Raw genomic sequence first — 24,306 nt, 5'->3', positions numbered from 1 at the left:
AGATATTAAAAACGTATATGTATAAACTGAAAACTTAAAAAAAGGTTGAAAAAAAATTAGTTAAGCATCATTTGACAATAATTTTCTTAAGAGGATTCTGATTATTTCATGAGATATTTTCAAGAATAGTGAAAATTAGTCAAAACTATCTAATTCTTTAATCCAAAACCACGTTTTTAACCTCAGGCATTCTCAGGAATTACACTACATTACTGTGAAAATATTATAAGCAATTTCAAAGTTATGCCCAAAAATGAATGCCCCTTGAATGTTGCAATCTGGTTTTTAAAAGTGCAAAATTAGTGGGCTTAAGACTTTGAAAAAATTGCTTCTAACTTAAGTGTCTGAGGTACAAGAAACATTTTAGTATGAAATTAGTCAGTAAGAAATTGACAATAACTCACTTGAGAAGATTCTCATTATTACCAAGGGTAAAATACACAGAAAGATTGACAACTAATAAAATATAGCGTCAATTACATGGAATTCATTGACAATCTGTATCCATATATAGATTTAAAGTTAGAGCCTGTAGCTATCATTTTTTTCTAAGTATTAAATATAAACATTAGCTTTTTTCGATTGAACCGAAGAAGATAATTAGCAATATTATATAGAATTTGCAAGCAATCTGCATGGACCTTAGCAGGGTATGTATTCTCGTCAGTTTAGAATTGAAAGAGGTAAAAGAAGCAGGAGAAGTGAGCAGAGCTTTGGAAGAATTGTACGAATCTGTATTGCTAACTAAATGTGATCGAAATTTAGACCCAGAGAATTAGAATATAAACGATCTATAGGTAACTTCATAGAAAAGTCTTGTTCTTTCATTTCTCAACATTTTCCTGTACATTTTTTCTTATAATAACTTAAAATCATAGAAAGTGTTGTAGTACGGGTTTCTTTGAAATCACAATCATAAAAAATCAGCCAGAGAGCTAACAGAGACAAAATTTGTGCATGTGACGTCTATTTCTTGGATGCTTAAATAAGAAAGAAAATTTGGAACCCTCGAAAGCAGTCCATCCTTTTTTCTGTTGATGTTGAAAGGAAATATTCATGTTCTTGCATGATAGAAAATGTGAAAAATAGCGCATTTTAGACAAAGAAAACTACTTACCTAAAAATGTTGCTTTTTATTATTTAAGATATTTCAATGGTGGAAATACAGATACATCAATAGGTCATATTCCTGTAATTTACAATTTATTTGTTAATAAATATTGACATGATATAAGTCGATTTAATCCACGGGATCCATTGAGACTTGTTTCATCTGATTTGCAAAGCATTTGTTTGAATAGCCAATACCTTTTAGGCATTAAATACCTTAATTCATGTTTTGGAGTATGACTGTTGGATGACGCCACGATGCCACAATCCTTTTTTGTGACAGGCTAAATCGTAAAGTGAAACAACTGTGCAAATGGGGATTTGGGGAAGAGCAATCAGTACAATAGTAAAGCATTAAGTTAGTATACATTGACGGTATTTTTCCCACTCTTGTTTAAGTCATTAGTTTTAATTTTCTATAATAGTGAAAATGGGAAAGATGCAAGAATTTAACGAAAGTAGATGTAAGGATGTACTCGATGTAATCTTGAAACAATAAAGACTTTATTGGGTGTCATGTGTAGGCTATGTAAACTGTGTGTTACTCAGATATTTGAACCTAGCACACATGAGTTCTGGTCCCTCCTCAATAACGTGGTCTACAGTTTTATTTTTTTCACAACACCACCGGCACTCCGAGTTGTCTGCAATATCTACGGTATGGAGATGGTATCTTAAATGCCAGTCTTCGATTAAAGGACCTGTTACTAGCCGAGTTTCGAGTCTCTTTAAGCGCAGTAGTTGTCGGATGGGCAGAGGGACCTGTCTCATGCCAGGTACTGCTCCTATCCATCTCCAAAGGTTTAATTGTTTGACAGACCCTTCATTTATGCAACAGCTTCATAATTGGCTAGACCGATTATAGGTTCGGAGCCTACCGAGTGTAGATCCCAGTCTAGCAAGGAAATGCATTTCCTCGTTTTCAGCATAGCCTGAGTGTCCAAGCATTCAGATAAGCTGAACTCTACGCTCATCATTAGCAATTCTTCTACGTAGTTGTACGAGCTTAGAGCTCACCTTTTAGACCGTCATAGTCTAAATCGCAGCCCTGCTGTATAAGCAGATAAATGCGACTATATTTCGGTGTGCGGAATTTAGGATTTTTTGTCTTCATTTAAATACAGGGAAAACTTTAGCCAGGAAGACAGTAAAAGAGTGGGACCCTTCTGATATGTGGAACCCCACCACAAAACTTTGTGTAAAGTTAGGGATTTCCTGAATCCCCAACATCTAAGGAGAGTGCAACACTTAATGTTACACTACGTAGAACCGCGTAACTGATTCTACTATTGACTACGAAGGACCACAACCATAGGTTGAATTTTATCCGAGAAAAGTCAAAAGTTAATCTAAAACACACATAAGAGCTACTTCTTTACATCCCTTTAATATTGTAAAAAAGAATCCGTTTTTTACACATCACCACTTCAAATAATACTTCATACTTATTTACCCAACACTTAGATTTAAGGCTACAGCAATCTTCTAATACTAAAATTACTTCCACTTTTAACCACACTTGGAGTACAGAGAAAAACTGCTAGTAAAAAATCCAATATGTTTACTATTTTTGGAAATTCCGGGAAATATTATTTATACAGAGATCGAGCGCATTGACAGTGTGAGAGATGAACAGCTACTAAAGACTTCCTTCGTGCCTGGAGCTGCTTACGTAATCGTTAAGTACGATTCGTACTTATTAGTGAATAGCGTATTTGGTGCAAATATTTCATTGCGATTTTGACAGTGTTGTGGTTTTCACAACAACCCTTATGTGTTTTTTAATCTAACTTTTGCGTTTCCTCTGATTAAATTCAACCTAAGCTTGTGGTCCTTCGAAGTCAATAGTAGAATCAGTTACGCGGTTCTACGTGCTGTAACATTAAGTGTTGCACTCCCCTTAGATGTTGGGGATTCAGGAGAAACCCTAACCCTACACAAAGTTTTGCACAAGGTCTATTGTTCATTTTGGAGTCATATGTACACCAGATGGTGCAGAATGAACACTTGTATTTTTATTTCTATTCTCATTAAAAAATGGTTCTGGTGGAAGATAAGATGCTTAAGAATTTGTAAAAATTAGGTATTCTGAAGTAAAGTAAATAAAATTTTCATAGCAAGTCATTTTGGGTGTTTGAAGAATAAAAACCGCTTTGGTGCTAATGAACTACCTGGTCAAATCTTGGAAGTTTGGACTTATGCTATCAGAGTCTGGTACTTTTGGGTCTGATCCTTCTTTACATTCTTAAATTAAAAAAAGAGATACATCGGAGCCCTCAAATTCTAAATACACAATTATGTCTGTTATCTAGTCTTTCTAAAATTATGAAAAGTAGAATGATATCATTGATACGCAAGAATAAGTTTAGTGTTTAACCCTTACCAGTTTTACTATGGTATTATTGTGTACTAGCTTTACTGTAGTGTTACTGTGGTGTTTTTCTTGAAAACCACAGTAGCAATAATTCATTTTTTACTTTCTGCAACTTTACACTAGTACAAATGGTAGTGATCAATGCAATCAAATGCCCTCCATTTGATTGCATTGATCACGAAAGTATTCTGCAGAGCCTTCGCCACTATTGATTTTGAGTTTGGCACTATCATGGTTAAAGTCCTATTTGTCGCCACAGAGTCTTTATAAGATCAGCGCAGTCTGGAGAATGGCTCTGGGGTTCTCCAGGGATCAGTTCTGGATCCTGTTTTGTTCCTTATTTTTATTAATGATGTTACGTCACTAATGATTACTGGCATATTTATGTTATTTGCCGACAATGGCATCGTAATGACATTCTGACTCTGAAAGGAACTATTCTGGCTGTTCTTCAAATGCCTCGGTGTGATTCTAATCTTTTGTTATACTTCTGTTTTCTATACTGTCTAAGGCAACTATTTTATTCTTTAGGGCTAACATTGAGGCTTCCTGACGTCTCCATTGATTGTTGGCCTGAAACCAAGTTTCTTGGAGTAATCTAAAATTTCATCTGGTTACTTCGAAATTCAAATAGTGGTCATTGAATTTGGATTATTTTGCTGTTATCGGTTCACGATTAAAGTATGGGATTTGTTTTTGAGGAATGTCAATCATACCTGTAAGGTATATTTGTGCCGCAAATAATGGAGAGCCCTGCAGACCACTTGTTCAAAAGGAAAAAAAAACTATTTATAGTTTCTTTATCCTGGAAGGTATTCCTCTGATACATGAAAATCACCAAAAAATTGATCTCTTAATACTAAGTACAATACTCGAAATATTTTGGAATTATTGCTACTAATTCCTCAGCATTGGTTAATAAGTCTATAATTTACCAGAGAACTATTAAATTTGAGAAGATTTGCCTCCCTAAAACTCTTTAGGAAAAATATAAAGCGTTTTTAACGAGATCTATTTGTTAAAACTTTTTGTTTGAGTTTTACTTTTTTATGCTTTATGTTGATCCATTGACGCTATTTCTATCTCAATATTTGTTCTTCTTATCTTTGTAATTCTTAGCCTAGGTGTATAAGTAGCATATAAAATATTGTCTAATATATTATGCTTTATTAACAAGGTGTAATATTTTTGACAATAAAATTAATTTTGACTTTGATTCGGATATGAAAGAAGTGAACTATCTCTATATAGATACATTCTGCGTTGGGTTCCAGATTCATCTTTCTTCTATCAGATCAGATTGAAGCCTTTAGGCTCATTGCCAAAACGTCAGCAATTGCTTTATATATTGTATTTACTCCAAAAAGGTGAATCTAGATAAAATATTTAAATTAAAATAGTGGTACTAGTATCTACGCCTGAAGTCATCAAAACTGGGTATAATGTAAAATTATTTTGGTACAATGCTACCTTCATAATTATTGATCTACAGAATTTTTAATGGATCAATTCATGACTAAAACGGACTCACTTAGTACTAAACAAACAATATAATAAAATAACAATATTAATAAAATTCACGTATATGTCAAATTAGTTCGTAATCTAGACAAATTAATAGCTGAAAATTTATCGGTCGGTACTTTTAATTAAAAGAATATATAAATGTATACGGGGCTATCGACGGTCGATTATGGGATGTCGGGTCGCGTAAGGCCTAATTGATACAATTTCTCTGCCGAAAACCTATAAAAAAACGAAGAACAAAAATCGATGACAGAGACAGCAGTACAGAGACTGGTACCGCGTCAGAACGGAGCCGCGACGAAAAAGGGTTTCTATGTACTGTCGCGCCGCTCTGTTCGGTTTTGATGTCTACCGGGATAAAAAAAAGAGAATATATAAAATTTTGTGGTTACAATTTAACGGAGGTGATTCATGTATTTAACTTATTTTCATTATTAATTATTTTCGATTGAATTTTACCAACATCTCCTTTCAAGTCTTACCACACAAGAGCTGTGATCCTTAACTTAGACCTTGACCACCTATGTATTCAGAGCTATTCTATTCTGCAATTCTTTATCTCAGATGGTCATAATATGCCAGGGAATTTCAATTATTATATCACAAATCAAAATAGTCGACTTTCAAAAATTTAATAAATTGGCATATACCTTGCTATGTAAACTCATATTACCTAAGGTTTTTTTCAGCGGATTTAAAGTAGCCAACATTATGTATCTAGATACCTATTAAACCCGTAAATACAAAATAAGTATTTCCAGTAGTCGTATTGCTTCTTCATTTAGAGATATTAATATGAAATAATCTCCACGGATAGTACCTTGCTTCAATTAGGTACTGTCGACTATAAATACTTTTTCTGAGAGAAAACCGTTAATTGCATCCGGTTCTATTCGTATGTTTCACCTATTTAAATTAAATAAGTATTACACAGATCAGTCTGGTCTGTCTTATCTCTGGAACTGATATTTTTATTTTAAAATGTATTGTGGATTCTTGTTTCGGATCTGATGACTCCTAATACAAAATATTTTATCTTAATAAATTTTCTTATAAAAAAGATTTCTCAGATTTTTATTTTAGCATTTTCCCTCCTGTTCTATTCACACTCGGTGCCGATATGAATATTGCTTTTCTTGATTGTTAAGTCATTAACCGCCTAATAGCTCTTAATTATGTTATGGGTAAAATAACTACGTAAAAAGTCACGCTTCTCTAAACAGTATATAATATTGGTGATCCTCATTGCGTTGACTGCATGACTTGGCTAAGTATTTTTTAGTTTAATGTTTTTGGACCTGTGAACAAAGTTTTACTATTTTGTCGATATTACTGTAAGGCTTTCTACACTTCTGTCAAAATGGCTCTCTGATCGACCATTTGAATATGTGGTTTATGGAAGGTTTTCTCATAACACATTATACCAATATCTCCGTCAATATAATTTCTTTAAGATGCTCCAGTACTAACTGCACTAATACTGTTCATATTTAAATGGTGAAGTAATGTCATGTTAATAAAAAGAAACTTAAATGGAATATGTGTTCTTGCGTAGCGATAGTTACTGCATCATAGTTCAAAACCTAGTCAGAATTTTTGAAAATATTTTATTAAGTTTCTTGTAGGGAACATGCATCTAAATGCAATGCGTTTCCTTAATACAGAATGTTCAAGTTTTATTTTTACCTTTTCTATGTAATTTTTGAAATTATACTGATATTAAAACTGGTATCTGAGGATTTTTTGGACATGCAAAATTTAAATCTAATATTAGTAGAGCTTTACTATTGGGTGAGAGCTACCTGTACGGATTTTTACGTATTTGCTGCCTCATAACTTTTTTATGGTAGCTTGAATAAAATCTTTAAGCAAAAAAATTATTTATTATCCTCGTCTATTTTCGAGATATTTGAATCTAAAATAATCAGTGCGTTAGACCTTAACGTTTTCTTAATTTAAATATGGAGCTGCATTTTTTATATCTCTTTAAAATAACTAAAAAATTAAGGTCTGAAATTGAATAATAAAATTTAAAATGTGCAAACGGTTCATCATTTGTACAATTTCTTTACTGTAAATACTTCGGTTATAGAATAAGATTATAAGGCTTTATTTGTTCATGATTTTGCAAACAATAATTATCAGAGATACTTATTTGGAACCACGAAAAAAATTTACTGCTTTATGTGTTTTTTAATTACCTTTTTATGGACCTCACACGTACATTTATCATTTCTTAAATCTCGCGTTTACTGGGGCTAAAGCTGACTAAATTGCTAATTAATTTGCTAATTTATTTTTTAATAAATATGTGTAAGCAAGTTGCTGTACGTTTATAATTATTATTATAGGTGAAAAACTATATTCAACTTTAATACATATCCACTTAATAATCTTTAAATTCTATCTAAAAACTCAAATCAAAATTCACCTAGTTTAAATTTAATAAAATATTAAAGTGATAATGACCAGTTTTGGTGTTTAGTTAAATAAGAATTAAAAAACTTGACCAATCAAGAGTTGGATAATAAGATTAAAAATAGTATGGACTAAATCAGGACTATTTTGATTGGGTGTTAATAATTAACTGACTTTTAGTTTTGCTGAATTATTTTATTTTATTTTGGGTAATAAGCAAATCATGTAATATGTTTTAGTGACTTAAAATTATGTTATGTATTCGACTCACCTTTTGCAAAGGCATTTGGTTGGTCGTCAACGTCCACAACTATAATAACCCCTGAAAATCATATGAAGAAATAAATATTTAAATTCCAAATTTACCTCCCTTATAAGAGGTCCTTCTTTTGGTGTTTTTTTTTCCTTTGGAACCATGCTGCTGTCGCCACATTCACTCTGCTTCTTGAATGAAGTATGTTTTAAAAATATTTGGAAGCTTAGAAGTATAATAAGCTAATAAACTCTAGTTTCTAATGATTCTAAATAAATAATTGAAAATTATGAGTCAATTAAGCCACTTTTAAAATCAGTTGTTGTCAAAAGTACTGTTTTTCGATATCAGTTCTCCATCTACACCAATACCGAATATATAAGAACCAAGTCGATAATTCCAGTAGACGAAGTTCCCCCTCTAAATTCACCACCCAAAAAAGAGAAAAAAAGAGGCAAATGAAAAAAGGAAAATAGGAGAAAAAAAAAGTGCCAAAAGTAGGGGGTGTACAAAATGACATAGGGTTTTCAAAAATCAAAATTGTCTATATACAAAAAATATTTTAATTCTACAAAAGTAACAAAAAAATACAGGCATGTCTACTCTATTTTCCAAAATAAAAATCACTAAAAAAACTCAAAAAGAAATTCTCATTTTAAAGTATTTAATTTAAAAAGGCAAAAGTTCGTTTTACCCTCCTAAGTAGGTAAAATGACATACCTATTAAATATTGCCCAAACTTTTTGTAGAAAATTAATTATCGCAACACAGTTCACAAATAAATATCTTAGTTTTTTTGTCGACTCCAGCACACTCAGCGTGTGCCCATTTCGAGCAAGAAGAACATTGCAGCCAAATTTCCTTTGCCTTTGACCTTTTAAATTCTTCCACACAGTAAATGCAAGGACAATCTTCGTCGTCTTCTATTAAGAATGGGTTGTTTTCCGATTCAGAATCAGTGTCAACAAATACCTTTTTAGTTGCAGCTCTTTTTTTCGACTGTGGGTGTAGTTCTTGATTTTACTTCCTCCAAATTTGGAGTAGAATTTAGCACGGTAGTTCCCTGACGCTTTCTCGGCTTCCTCTTTCCCTGGCCTGAGATAAATGGTCCTACTGGAATGGGACTCAGATTGGAGACAGTAACGGCAAGTAAACTTTTATTTTGTTGATCTGATGCACTGGGGATTACTTTTTGAAGATTGGTTACGTCCTTTAAATTGCCCATCTCGCTTGAAGTTTGTAGAGATAGTGCTGCGGAAGGTTCTTCAGCTAGAGTGTTTTTATATATATATTACCTTCAGATCTGGAATATTTGTTGTCTCTGCTGCTTGAACCATGTATTCTGGAAATACATCAGGATTTAGTGGGCATATTCCGGTTTTAGAAAAGCCGTTGGTTGCAATTTAAATAGTGGCAGCTTTTCCATATACTTCAGTAAGGCACCTATTTGAAATTGCGTTACAACTCTGCCTGGGTGTGCCTTAAGCCACTTGGTTATAGCTTGATCGAAATAGGTTTTTAAGGGACCGAAGAATGAAACATCAGGGTGCAGTGAGGAGGCAAGCAGAGCAGAACAATACCATGTTCTTTGGAGAAAATTAGACCATCAAGGTACTTATGGCTGGAATGGCCATCAACAATTAAAAGCACCTTTTCGTCTGATGAGGCCTTCGTAAACTTTTGAAAATGTTTTAACCATTGCAAAAATACTGGTCCAGTCATCCAACCAGACTCCTAGGAGAGCATTATCAGTAAGTTCGTTCTTCATGTTTTTTCTGAAAAATATTAAGGCTGGTGGGATAAAATTACCATTGGAACTCATGCAGCAAACAACGGTTATATGGGATCCCCTTTAGGCACTGGTTATGGCTCCTACTTGCTTACGACCTGTTGTTGCAAATATTTTTTGAGGCTTTTGCACAGTAGAGAGTGCTGATTCATCGACGTTATATATGTTCAGTGGATTGATATTTTCTTTTTTAATCACCTTTTCTAGAATCTCAAAAAAATGAGCAACTTGTGGTTTGTTGAAAGCCTTGGCTCTAGCAGCAGATGTCGCCTCTGGCTTATTAGTAATGCTATATAGATCCGAATTTCTTCTTCGGAATTCTCGCAGCCAATCTTTTCCTGCTGTTTTCTTCTCACGGTTAAAGTTATGTTGAAAGCCATTTTTAAAAGCTAACTGGTAGGCCAAGCTTAACACATTCTTCCTTGTGAGTCCAAAAAATCTTGACTCTAGAAGTTTTAGATGTTCAACTAACTGCCGTTCTACTTCTGGTGGAAAAGTAGGCTTAAATCTACCGAGGCGTTTTTCCCCCGTCTTTATTGTTTTATTTGTTTTTAAAGCATGTCTTCGTAGGGTTGCTTGTGGTATCCTGTAAGTCTTAGATGCCTTTAACCAGCCCATTTCACCATTATTGACCGCTTCTATGGCTTTTAACATCGAATCTGTACTCCATGACTGCCTATTTGTGTTTCTTTCATACAATCGGGGCCTGAAAATCTGCAATAACAAATAAAAAAATTATTTCTATAAGTCGGGCAAAATGACATACTATTATATATATATATACACGTCATTGTATATTGTATATATACGTCATTTTAGCCGACAATGTCATTTTACACGACTAGAGAAAACAAAAAAATATTTTTTCTAATATTTTCCCTATTCCTCTTGTAAATTTCTTATTACTAAATGTTAAAAAAAATAGTTTAAATAATCAGTTAAAATAAAACAACTAGCAACCTAGCGAAATGTTGTCTAGTATTATAACAAAATTAAACAAAGCGCGAAAAATATTTTTGCACCACAAATTTAGAAATATCGAGCGTACACCTCCGTTAGTGAGCAGAGACAAACTGAAGTGGTTGGAACCTGTTGGGTAAATAATTTATCGTCTAATTTAGCGCATGCGTATATTCTTACGACCTTAGCAAGTTACATATAATAAGTATGTCATTTTACACCACTATGTCGTTTTGTACACCGTTCCCCTAAAGTAACAATGTAGTATTCAATTTTTTTTTAAATATTTTAAAACGTTCGTTAATAATTTTTTTCAGTTTATTTTGTTTTGATTAAACTTTCTTTTCAACTTTTAAGTAAAAACTAATTTATCGATAGTATTTGGGTTAAAAAAAATATTCGAAAATAAAATATCATATAGGTTGTGACTTAAGACTAAGTAGTATTACATTATTTATAGCTCTCTTCGCAAATGGCTCAAATTTGAGTTTACTCACCAAATATTCTCAAAATAAGGTAGAAATCATGATTATAGTCGCAATTTTAAATAAAATCATCAGTCTTTTAACCCTCAAGGTGATACAAAAATAGACACGATAATGGTGTCTAAAAAAAAAGGCCGAAAAGAAAAAATAAGTGATGAGTCTAGCACTATCTTATCTTTAGTTTCGGCCCAGTCGTTACCTTATCTGAAGGGAGACATGTGCGGGTTTCAGCCCTATTTGCGGGGTGCAGCTTGCTCCAAAAATTGCCCTTCAGTTTTTTGATTATTTAGGATATATATTTATGGTTTCGATAGTGAAAAAAATAGTCAATATTAAATAATCGAAGCAATATTATAGTTCGTCCTGGGCTTACTACAATATAATGAGGATGTGAGGTACTTTACTAAATTCATATTCCGTTGCACCATTTAACTTTTTCTTAAGTAGTATTCACGGCGGCAACCTAGCTTTTGATGTAAACCCCTTCAATTTTGAGACGAGAAGTTAGTGTTAATTTAAATTTAATTTTAATGTTCTCTCCTAAATTTTGCAATTATATATGATCACATATATTGCTCTTCCTTAATTTAAGATACGCTACAATCTCTATGTTTGTTTCTCGGTCTAAACTCGGTCCCAATCATTGCTTTACTTATTTAATTACATGCAATTTTATTCACAAATATTGATTTTGGTAAATAATCTAAATATATGTATTTACAAATACAGACATGGTATCCTTTTAAGTTATGCCTTAATTTAATTATTTAGTTAAGATATATTTTTGACAAATAATCAATTTTTATCTTTGTTTAAACCTAGCTTCGCTTTACTATAACCGCATTAATAATGTGTAGGTCGAAAGGTCAATAGAATTATTATGTTATTAAATTTTAAGGAATCTCAATATTAAGTTAAAAAAATAATCATGAAAATGGATCGATTGAATTTTTATATTATATAACAATTTTAAAGTGAAATGTAGAATTTAAAAAAAGTGTCTAATTTCTAATCCATCATTAAGAATGTTGGTTTCAACTAACCAAAAAACACGAGGAGTTATTTAATTTATAAGATGGGCTATACCAATTCTTAAATATCGTTCTTCCAAAACCAAGAGTTCTCTGTTAGGCTTTTAAAACTTTATTAGAAGTGTGAGCTTCGTTATTCTAAGTAATCTCCCATTAACACTAACTGAATTCTGTCATAAGATATTCAAAACAGCGGTTTAGTCATTTGGTCAAAAACAGAGTACCCTAACAAATATTTATTAAGACCGTAAAGAAAAAGTTTACTTACTACTACCGATTTTGTTGAATTTTTTAATGCTGCCCAAAATTCAAGTCACAAAACTTCAATATTTGTGTTCAATTTATTGTAAAAAGGTGTAATTTTAACAGATGTAATTTTTTAAATATTTGTAGTTTTGCTCTAGCACCATTTCTTTTTAATTATTTATCAACAATTTTCTTTTTCTAAAAATACCTGTGTAGCATTTTGTTTTTTTCATAATATAACCATACAGTGCTTTCATTTCAAAATGATCCACCCTTAATAAGTTTCTTAAAAAAAAAAAAAAAAAAAAACACGTCAAATTAAATATACAGGGGGACGTTTAATTATGCATTTACTGAAGTTCTGTCAATCACCTCCTCACCTCCAGCTAACCTCACTTTAATATGTCAAACGGGAACCCCCATCGTGTGATACATCATAGTAAGCAGCGTAAAATTCTGTATTCAACGGTACCAAAAAAAATGAAATCGGTAAATGTGTAAGCAAATAGTTAGCGAAAATGTCTAGAAATAATGAATATTTTATTTACGCCAAACTTTGGTATTTTAAATGAATACTTTTAGTGTAGTACCTACATCATTTTAAAATTCTTACATTTTTTATAATAGATCATCAAAAAAAAATACAAGCAATTTAGAAGTTAAAATGTGTGGTAACAAACAGTACATTTAGTCAAGCAAATTATTAATTTTTTTAAGTAAAGAATGTGTACCGTTATTTGCGAGAAAAAAGAGTGTCTTCAAATTTTTTGCAAAAATCTTTGCAGCCTTATAACTTTGTATGTGTATTTATTTCACTTATATTTTTTGCGAAACCTACCTAATAGGTACAAAAAAACACTGCAATACCTTACATTTTTAAGGCGTTTAAAAAGCAGGCGATTTATTATTGTTAAAACTGTCAGTTTGACGCGTGCAATTTTTCAATTTTAGTTTGATAATAGATAATTAAATCCGGCAACTAAACTAACTAAGTAACTCTTATAACTAAATATTATAAGAGTTGTATGGCCTTATTAGATTTCAGTAAGGCCTGTGATTGTTACATCATTACATCACATAATCAAGTTCCAATCAGCAGAACTACAATACTATGGTTTTCGGGCTATGCTTTGAGTCTTACAATAAAATTTGGATACACTTAATTAAAATACAATAAAGTTTATATTGGGGATTATATCAATAGAATAAATGAGCAGTCAACATATAATATTTTTTTTCAACAGTTCTTTTTATATGCAGTACATTTTTAGTAATAAATATGGACATTCTTTGAGCACAGCCCAGGAACCTCCCAACTTTTCATTTTTGAGGCACCATTGCAGTCTTTCGGGTACCGCATGGGAAACCTGTCAAAATCTTCATATTTGTCTTCTTTCAATAAAGTAATAATTTTTTTACTATTAAATCATTCCTCAGTCCTCTAAAAGACCAGTCGTAGTGACTATTGCACAGATCCCCCAAGAACCATGATCGTTTTAAGCAAACAATGTGAATTTGTTTTCCTGATTCATCAGGGGCCGATCATTAGAAAATATATATTGTATGAGCAATTAGCCTTATAGCACCCCAATATTTAACACGAGTTCTGTCTTTTAAATATGATTCTACTGTACTATACTCAAGGTTGTCAAAGCTGTCCAGGTTGCAGAGAGCAAACCCAATATGTAAGTAATAGGAGTATTACAGTATTAATTCTGAATCCAAATTGGATTTTTGAGAAATAATTTTTGTTTCCTTAATAAGCAACAACTTGCCTTGCTAAAAACTTTTGAAAGAATGTATTATTTTTAAATTAAATCGATGACTACAAATGTAAATAACCATTTTCAGGAGTAATGTTGCAAAGTTGGTTATTATCCATACTTTGACACCTATGTTAATTAATAACTTTGTCGTTGCAAGTCCTTGTAACTACCTAATTAGAATTCAAAAATATAATATTATGTAGTGGTTCTTTGTGAGTGGCTACTTGTTTAAAATATGGAACCCTACTGAAAGATCCACAAAATGTTCAAATACTATTCATACTGTTCAAGTAATAGATATGGGTATTCCAGCAGCTATTCTACATGCACACATTAGTTTAATTTATTTGCATAAGAGTTATATATAGAAAATAATTAATGTACATAATTTATCTAAGAACTACTTACAAGTGTATGTAAATTTGTTTCTATTTAAATACGACTTAAACGTGTTTATTTTTCCATATACCGGGGGATGTCAAAAATTCAAATTTTACGTTCGTTGTATAATAAAATTTACGTAGTTTAATATTAATTTTAAATTGATTGCAACAATGGTTTACAAAAATGCTTTTTTTGTAAGTTTAATAAATGATGCTATTGAACTGGCGAGTTAGAGAAAAACAAATACATCTACAAAACGTTGTAGCAACAACCAAAAAGGACACCAAACCACCACCATAACCCACAGAACACAAATATAGAGATATGCGTGTTGCCTAATGATCAGACAGAAATTCCATTGACAGCTCTTTGACTCTATTGGCGAGGGCGACCAACTTGAGTGGCGGGAAATTTAACCCTGATATATTGCGCGATATTTACATTTGAAGTCATTTCCAGAATTACAGAAGTTGGTTCATTCTCAAGAGTACTGAGAGATTTATTTAAATAGAATTTTATTTTATTTTAAGATTAACAATATGCTTGAAAACATCTTGTCGGACTTGCATTGTCTTATTTATTTAATGTAACACGACGTTTCGGTTGGTAAGTATCTCCAACCGTTATCAAGTGTAAACTCAAGTACCTTAAATAAATAAGACAATGCAAGTTCAACAAGATGTTTTCACTGTACCATTGTCTACCACCTTCAAAAACAACAATATGCTTGTTATTTTTTTAAAAGAATTTGAAAGTTGCGAAAGGAAAATAAATGTTAATATTGCAAATCTCAGACATCCCTTATCACTTTCTTTAAGAATTAACACATTAAGTAAAAATATTATTTGATTAGTTCTCAAGAAACTACTTCTTTAGAACATTCAAGTCTGGACTTTAAAAATATTTAGATATAGATATTTAATAATAATACTACTAATAAACAAAATTTATTATTTTTCATGACAGATTTACAATAATATATACGGAAAATAGTAATAGAACATGAGAAATAAAAGGCCATGTCAATGCAGCCTTCGGGCAATGCCAGAAACTGTTTAGGCCAAAGTAAATACTTATTAACAAATATAACAAAATATAAGAATGACGCTTTAAAGTGAAAAAAAAAACGTATATAAAAATGTTAGATAATATAAGTTAAAAATGCAAGCAGCATGAAGCAAGCACATATACACATATTTAATGCATTAGGGGATAAGGAACGGGAAAGGGAAGGAAAAGGATTAATATCGGGGTAAATACATATATACTACGAATGAAAAAAAAATTATATATATATTTATTTTGATTTTTTTTTCTTTTTTTTACTGGCGAGATTAATAATTGTTTAATTTGTTTATTAAAGGTAGCATAGGATAAGACAAATGTTGAAATGTTTAATGAGTAAACATTTACCATCAATAATTATAAATTAAAATATAAAAGCAAGTTTTAAATAGAGAAACCAGATTAATTTGCATTTGACATATTTAATTTTAAGATGAGTTGAGACAAATTTACCAAAGGGCTTTAAATCACATATAAATAGAATTGTTAAAACACATTCTAAATTAAATACTGTAAACTGTAAGCATGGTATTAATAAGACCTTTTATGTATGAATATAGAATTGTGGCAGGTATAAAGCATATTTTTCTTTTATTAATTTTTATAATTTTAATTTCAATAATTTCTGAACTTTTTGAACCTGCTTTTTTTTATTTCAATAAGTGTTAAAAACTAAAAATTAAACATATATATTTTTTAATCATATGTACAATCATAACAAAATAATATATATCCACACATTGTGGAAAACTAAATATAAATTATTATAACATTCTCTAAAATTCTCTCTAATTCTCTTACTGTTTAATATGTATCAAATTTGCCGTTTTTTATAGAGGAAGAAAACTTTTTTTGTGTTACATTATAATTGGGAATATTTCTTTACATATAACATTGTTGTTATAATGTTGGTTTATATACTTCGAATACACCCTGATCTGGTTCAGTGGAGTAGTATATAAAGCTAGACTGCGCCAGGTTCATGTACTTTGTTTATTTTTTTGTATGAAGTTTGTAATGAATTTGAATAATAAAAGACATTTATTATTATTATTATATTATATTAAATGCAACTCTACAAATTTGCATTATTTCCAAATTCTTACAGAATGGCCTTAAATGGTTACAATAGGGTAAAGATACAAAGCAGTGGGGTTGTCTCCAGTAGGTATGGATGAAAAAAGTAACAGTACATAATAAATCAGATTAAGCCCCTTTAGTTAGAGTTAGAGGATATTGGAGTAGTACCCAGATCACAGTGTCAAAGTATGTCTTGTCTGTTATGATCTGTTTGGGGAATTAGAACTGGTAAGATTTTCAACCATGATTTTTGAAGATTTTTGTTCTTGAAATAAACTGAAAAACGATGTCCTTTTTCAAATTGAGCAACAGCAATGAATACATCTTGAGACACTTTTTGAGACTGGATTGCCTGGACTTTGTTTGTATTAGGGGCCTTTGGGTACATATTCCGGCACTTCATATTTCAATTTTAGGTGGTGATGTATGGTATGACTATCAAGGTTAATAAAACTGGAACCAGAAAAGTGTTAGGAAGGATGGATTTGATGGAAAGTAAAAAAATCCATGATTTCTATGTCTGTCTGGGCAATTACTAATGTGCATAAAGTATATTTTTGCATAAATATCTTAACCTAGATGAAGGAAAGGAAATGGAAGCGCCCGAAATTTTGATTGGTAGAAGATGGAGGTCTAAGAATTAGAATTGAATTGCAAAAAATTGTCTCAGAGATATTTATTAAATAGGATTGAATTGGTTAATCGCTTGGCTTATTTTGCACCTAAAGGGAATATAAAAAAGACAGTCGAGTCGTCAAATACGACAGTTTAAATACCCTTAATGTCATTATTGTCATATTTGATGTACATATGTCAAAAATTAGCCAATTAAAATTATTCGACCATCTTGGCTGAAAGACTATTCCGCTCCGCCATATTCAACCTTCATACCGATGACAGAACCCTTTTTACGAGCCTAACCTAACATAATATCTCTGACATTTCCCACTATCCATTAAACTAGAGTCTAATCGCTCTTTCCATTTGTGTCAATAGTGTGAATTGCTAGATCTGTAGATAACTGTTTAGTGTTATATTTTACAGCAATATGGACAATATGGTGTTCACTCAAAGCATTCATTGAATATCTACTACATGGTTTTTTTATCCAAATATTCGCTGGATTTCTCCACCACCACCTAAAATACTTTGCAGCTATTTACTTTTTATCAAAAAAGTGTGACCAACTTAAATCGAAATATCTTACAGTACGTCTCAGTTTTCCACAATTAATCGATGACAACTTATATAATATTACAATAGTCTACCAAAAAGAAAAATCCGTTAAAAAAACCTTTTAAGCCTTCGGCCATTCAGTAATTATAGCGTGTCCCCCTCTTATATGAGCGTAGCAATAATATACAGGGGATCGGCCGCAGGATAATCAATTTAATTGATATACCTTAATGGAGAGTGGTCGTTGCCCGTCTCTCGAATAAAAGTTAAAACGTGGCGGGCATTTTTCGTAGAATCTCGTATACGAGGCGGAGTCGCAAGAGATGCGCCTTGTCGACAATGGCCGATACAAGCCGGATAACAAGGGGGACAAGAAATAAGAAATCCGATTCTTGTTCTGTTCTTTGTAGGCTTTTTTTTTTGGTCTGAAGAAGATTGTGGGCATCTTTATACAAATGTAAAGAATTTCAATTTTGAAATTGTATTTTTTATTATTTTTTTACTATACCTGTTGATTTGGTTTTGTGTTGTATTCCATGGAAATTTGATATCTCATGTCGGCCACTCATAACAAAATATCCTGTTTTCTTAAATTGTTCTGATTAATATAGTGTCTTTGATATACTGATTTATTTAAGTGTAGTAGAAAATGCGATATTTCTTACACGTGTCATAATAATACAAGATCCAGATTGAACCACGTGTTCTACGTCAAAAATAAGCCCTAGTTCATTACTGTGAACGAAAATAACTGCATGCTTTACAATATTTTAATCAGACCCTTACTGGAGATACCTCTTTAGCATGCATGTGTATTCTATGTCAAAAATAAGCCCTAGTTCATTATTGTGAACGAAAATAACTGCATGCTTTACGGAACTTTAATCAGACCTTTACTGGAGATGCCTCTTTAGCATGCATGTTATATTCACAGGGTGAAACAGGTGCAACGGAAAGTCCTAAGATACCTAGTATTTAAAGCCTGTTCACAACTATCACTACGATTACAGAGTTCTGTATAAAAGGTTTTGTCTTCCTCCTCTTGTTGTTCGCCACGAGCAAAAAGATATTAAGAATTTGCATAATATTTTCTGCTTCTTAAGAGTTGCTATATTCAATAGGTCTGGCGATAGCTATAAACTAACAATAAATAATGAATATTCAGACTGATATGGGCTGGTGAATCCAATTTGGGATGTTTCATAAAGAATTTGTTGTATTCTTCAAGTTATTATTTTTTTTGCTTTTTCTTGTTTGCTATTATTTGTTTATTAATTCTGGATTATTTTGTGACTGTGATAGTGATAAGTTGTGAATATCATGAAAATTTGTATTAGGTATCATTAAGTATTAACTGTTTGAGGTTCCAAAATACTATTGTAATTTATGCTATTTGTAAAAATAGGTGAGGGCCGTAAATAAATAAATAAACTGATATCAATCATATTGTTTAAGCTAATTTGCTTCAGTTATGTTTGCAATAAATCAAAGATTTATTAGGTTCCTTTTTTAGATTTCAAATAAACTATCGGGACTAACTTAACAGCTTTCGTACAGTTGAAATCTGTTTTGCTCTTGTACCTCAAAACATTGTTAAATCAGTATTATAATAATGAAAAGAGAAGAACTTTGCTTAACCAGTTAAATTATAAAGTTGTCTATTTTAAATATTTGTAATTTTTTCTATTGCAGAAAAATAGATAAGACATGTATAATCAACTAACTCTAATTTTTTACATACTTTGACTATAAATGCAGATGAACAAATTTTAATTAGTATTGTGTTGTAGATAGTGAACTGTAAATTATGTGTGGGGCTAGTTCTATATAATCTCGGCTTTAAATATCTATTAGTGGGTTAGAAGTTAAAAAATAATAAGGTAAAATGGTCATCAATAAAATGCAAAAGCGAAGCAAGTAAAAGTATCGACTTACCCTTTCTGTACCAAGTAAGCAGGAAAAGGTGATACCTGGTATTTTCCACTTTTCCACATAACAACAAAAATATAATTAAGAAAAAGAAACAAGCTAAATTAGGCAGAAACAACTCAAATATTGAGTTAATTATTTTATTGGATATTACGTCACTTATAGCAAAAATCAATTTAGAAATTAGTATCTCACACGCTCAAAAAATTGAAAAGAAGAAGAAAATAGACTTATTCACCACATATTTAAAAGAAATATGAACGAAAATCTGCAATGGTAACATTCGATATACTTAATTTAATTTAAGTTCAATAAGTTTTAAATACAATAATTTACTTGAGGTATAATAGATTTTTTATATACCTAGGAGCTGAGGTTTAATCTATTAATCTCTGAGCTCGTTTCTTTTTTTCAATATCCTGCCTAACTTTGCTATGAATATTAAAATTAAAAAACGATAAAACCAACAAGAAGGACTACAATTTGAACCAAATATTATGCATAACCTAATTGGATATTATAACTATTGTTAATTTGCAATGAAATTATGTTTCTTTTTATGTATATAATTGATGGTAGTTTAAGTTATATCAGAAATAGACGTCAATTTTCCTATTTGAAATCTACGTACAGTATTTAAATGAATATACCTATATGTGTTGATATAAAATGTATGGATAGATGTATGGACATAATAGTATGAATATAAAAGGATTCATTTTGAATCTAAGCAATTTAGTTAAATTTTCGATTGTTGTTCTGTCTATACTTGATACGTATCAACACAGTTTTAATCGATCAACATTTATTAGCAATCCAGAGTATGCCATTCAGAATTTTCTGTAAATTGAAAGTGAAATTTCCTGTAAGTGAATTTAAATCTGAACTTTTGGGTAGCCACTTCAATACATTTATATTTCATCGTACAGAAACATAAAACTAACTGACATTGACTGAAATGTATAAAATGCCATTATGTCCCGCAGAATATGAAGCGATCTATTTTTCCTATCACTCGGTAAATAAGAATAGCACCCTCATACCATCACTTTCCCACTTCGTCGTTTAGTTATTGCTCGAATATATCAATAAAGAACAAATCGCATTTGGATTCGTTGCTAAAAACTTCTTTTTTCCAATATTTTATAGCGCAGTTAAGTTGATCTATCACAATTAACGCACTTTTCTTCGTACTATTTGCAAAATTCTAGATGAGCACCATTTCCTATGGACATTTAACATTCATTCTTCTATGTAGCCACTAATGGTTTTAGACTTTTTAGTCCTATTTTCTAAAATCGCAAGACCAAATAGTTTTTTTTTAATTATTTTTGACGTGGTATTATTAGAAACTTTAAATATACTGAATACTTAAATTGAACACTGGCTATTTATAAACTGCATAGAAATTCAATATTTATTATTATACACAAGAGGACAAATATTATAGTTTAGTATTTTATTCTTTTAGAGATGCAAATTATAAGCTATTTGGTAAAGTAATCTTTTTTCTTTTCTATTTTCAGATGTTGCAAGATAGCTAACATCCCTCCTTCACCTTTGCCTTCGTTCGCATCATGTTCCATTCTACCGTAAACTCTACAGGATACAGCGACGCAAATTCGGGATTTCACCAGCATCTACAACAATCTCCTGTTTACGTTCCTGGAAATAGGTCTGCCACGATGCCACAGTATCCATCTCCTGCCGGAGGTCATTTTGGTAAGAAGACACCAAGAAGATATTTTTTATACTTTTAATAATAATTTGATGCAAGGTAATAGGAGATGACTCAAATCTGTGTCCATTATTAAAAACTCGAGTATTCTTAGATAGTCCGGGTAAAAATTCATTGTTTGTCTTTGTTTTTTAAATTCAAGACATATTTTTCCTGAAAAATCTCTTGCATTTTTATCTTTTCTCAAAATTAGAGTATTATTAATAAACTCAGAGGTAACTCAATGGAAACTAAACAATATCCAATCTCTGGATCCCTACTTATTGCAAATAATAATAATTTTTAACCGAAACTTATAAATAAAATTTATTACAAACATTTAAATAAATCACTTACCAAAAATTTTAAAACCGTACACACTCTGAAATCCTTTATAGTGAACCCAAAGGACAAAATGACCAAAAAATCGGGTGTTTATCAACCAAGGCCTAAAAAACGCAATCCTTGCATCTGTAGCTATCTTATTAAAATCTATTTTTGCAAATTATTTTAAGTAAGGCGCACCCTACCTTTTGAATATTTATATGGTTTTTTTATTCTCAGTTTTTGTTTACAAAACATTTATCGTATTGTCGTAATAATTTAATTTTAAGGTTTTTGTAGATCCAGGTTTGGTCCCATTCTCATGTATTTTAATGTACATTTTATATCTTTATCGTCCAATTATTTGTTAATTAAAAAATAAATAAATTTAATTAAGCTTTTTATCATTATTGTAGATGCCATTTTTAGTCGTTTTAACATTTTAACCTTGTCTGAGGCACTTTATCTATACAATGTATTAACGGAACCCCTTAATTTGAGTAAGTAATTTTAATACCCTTTGTAATCTTCGGAAACAAAAATTAGTCGTACGGGGCCAAATCTGGCGAATACGGCGCGTGTCCGAGCACTGGAGTGCGCTTACCGGCCAAATACTGCTTCACAGATAGCGCGTTATGGGCAGGTGCGTTGTCCTGGTGAAAAATCCACGAGTTGTTTTTCCACAACTCGGGCCGTTTCTTACAAACTCGTTCTCGCAGTGTTGCCAAAACTGACAAATAGTAAGTCTGGTTGACAGTCTGACCCTCTGGAACCCATTCAGTCATCACGATACCGTTAATGTCGAAAAAAACGATCAACATTGCCTTGAATTTTGAATTGGACATCGTATTGAAAAATCCTCGTTTGGTCACAAGGAATAATGTTTTTCATCAGTCCGGGATCTTCTTCTAACCTTTCAAGGAAATCTGAGCAGATCTGTTAACGCAAGAGCTTTTGGTCAGGAGTCAGGTTTTTTGGCACTAACTTCGCACAGACTTTTGTCATGTGTAAAATTTTTCTAACCGTTTCTTTACCGGCGTTTACAGCCTCGGCAATCATCCGGGTGCTCATTCGACGATCTGCACGCACAATTTGGTTGATTTTGGTCACTGTTTCCGGAGTTGAAACAGTGACAGGGCGACCTGAGCGCTGGTCATCTTCAGTGCTCTCTCGGCCCTCACTAAAGCGCTTACACCACTCAAAAACACGCGCACGAGAGAATTTTCCCTATAGGCCTCTTGCAACAATTTATAGCACTCAGTCGGAGTTTTTTTCAATTTAACGAGAAATTTAAGATTGATGCGTTGCTCTTGTTTTTCGTCACACATGGTTCTCGACACGAGAAAAAAACACGTTCGTTTCAAACCGCTACTGCACGAATACTATAACAGTGACGAAAACGTATTTTGGTACGTGCATAGACAAGATATCTAGATACGCAACGCACTACTTGTTTTTTTCCCCACCCGTCTAGGGCGCCCTCTAGGCACGCAGTCTCGTTATTTAATAGCCAGATCTCATATGTCTGACACACGTCGGATTAATAATTTTTTAATAAATTTAGTGGAGGATGACCGAAGTATTTTTAGTTACCCATTGACCTATTAACTTTTATGCAAGAATGGACTACTTTAACTTCAGATTCCTACTAGTTATAGACCCATCTCACTTTTACCATGTCTATTTGAGATCATAGAAATTAAGGCAAAGAATGTTGAACATATAATCAGAATCTTTATGACTCCACAATATGGTGGTATCATCAGCAAACTGAACCACTTTGCCCTGCAGTCATTGAGCTTAAATCTTTTACACATAGCAAAATAATAATAGTGGTCCTCACATTCAACCTTGAGGTACTTCAGAGTTAAGGGATCTCCCAACAGACAATCACTTAGATACTGTAACTTCTCCGTTGATGAATCATTCTTATTAATGTAATGATTTGAATAAATCATGCTTGTCAATGGATGATATATTTACTCTAAGTATAGTTCCTCAGGGATCCGCCGAATTCGCCTTGACCGAATGTTATTCTTTCTCTATATTATTGACCTTGCATCTCTTGATATAAGAAGTCGTTTCACACTTTGTGCAGATGACAACCATTCTATGGACTCATAATGATCATGAGTCATTAATGGAAAATGTAGCAGAGGACTTAAGTAGGGTTAAGCGATAGTGAAATTCTAATTTCTTGTCTGTAAATATAAGTAAAACCAAATTATTAATTTTAAGTTTGTTTTCACTGATCAGATAAATATACAGGATATAAAACTGGAAATAAACAACTGTAACAAATTTATTAATTTTTTTTCATTAATATATATTGGTCTATAAACTTGTATCCGAAACTGCTAAATTAGTGTATGATTCTCTTATTGAAAGCCACCTGTGCTCTAGAATTTCTTTCTAAGGCTGTTGTAGCCAACATCTTTTCAATTCTATTTTTGTATTACAGAAAAGAGAATTTAAGTAGGATGTTTATCGCCTTTATTTAGGTATTTAAGGGTACTGACCTTGTGCTGTTTATTTATATGGGAAACAATGTAATTAATTAATAAAAAAATACAAATTTCGTCTTTTCAGCGATACATATTACATCTAGAAAGCCCTATAATACTCGAAAAAAACCTCAATATTCCAAAGATTGAATTGACTAGCAACCTTTA

General features: G+C 31.7%; 1 protein-coding gene across 1 annotated transcript in view; it reads left to right on the top strand.

Moving 5' to 3' along the window:
• LOC126745172 (GATA-binding factor A-like) overlaps positions 1-24,306 on the top strand; it is a 94,519-nt gene that overhangs the window by 57,694 nt on the left and 12,519 nt on the right. Inside the window, exon 2 of the mRNA XM_050452901.1 lies at positions 21,120-21,315. Coding sequence (XP_050308858.1) covers positions 21,171-21,315 — 145 coding nt within the window. The 5' untranslated portion in view covers positions 21,120-21,170. The remainder of the gene's footprint in view (positions 1-21,119; positions 21,316-24,306) is intronic.

The sequence above is a fragment of the Anthonomus grandis genome, chromosome 15 (assembly GCF_022605725.1).
Source record: "Anthonomus grandis grandis chromosome 15, icAntGran1.3, whole genome shotgun sequence".
Classification (NCBI taxonomy): domain Eukaryota; kingdom Metazoa; phylum Arthropoda; class Insecta; order Coleoptera; family Curculionidae; genus Anthonomus; species Anthonomus grandis.
Note: the sequence above shows the minus strand (reverse complement) of the source record. Positions and strands in the feature narration are given on the sequence as shown.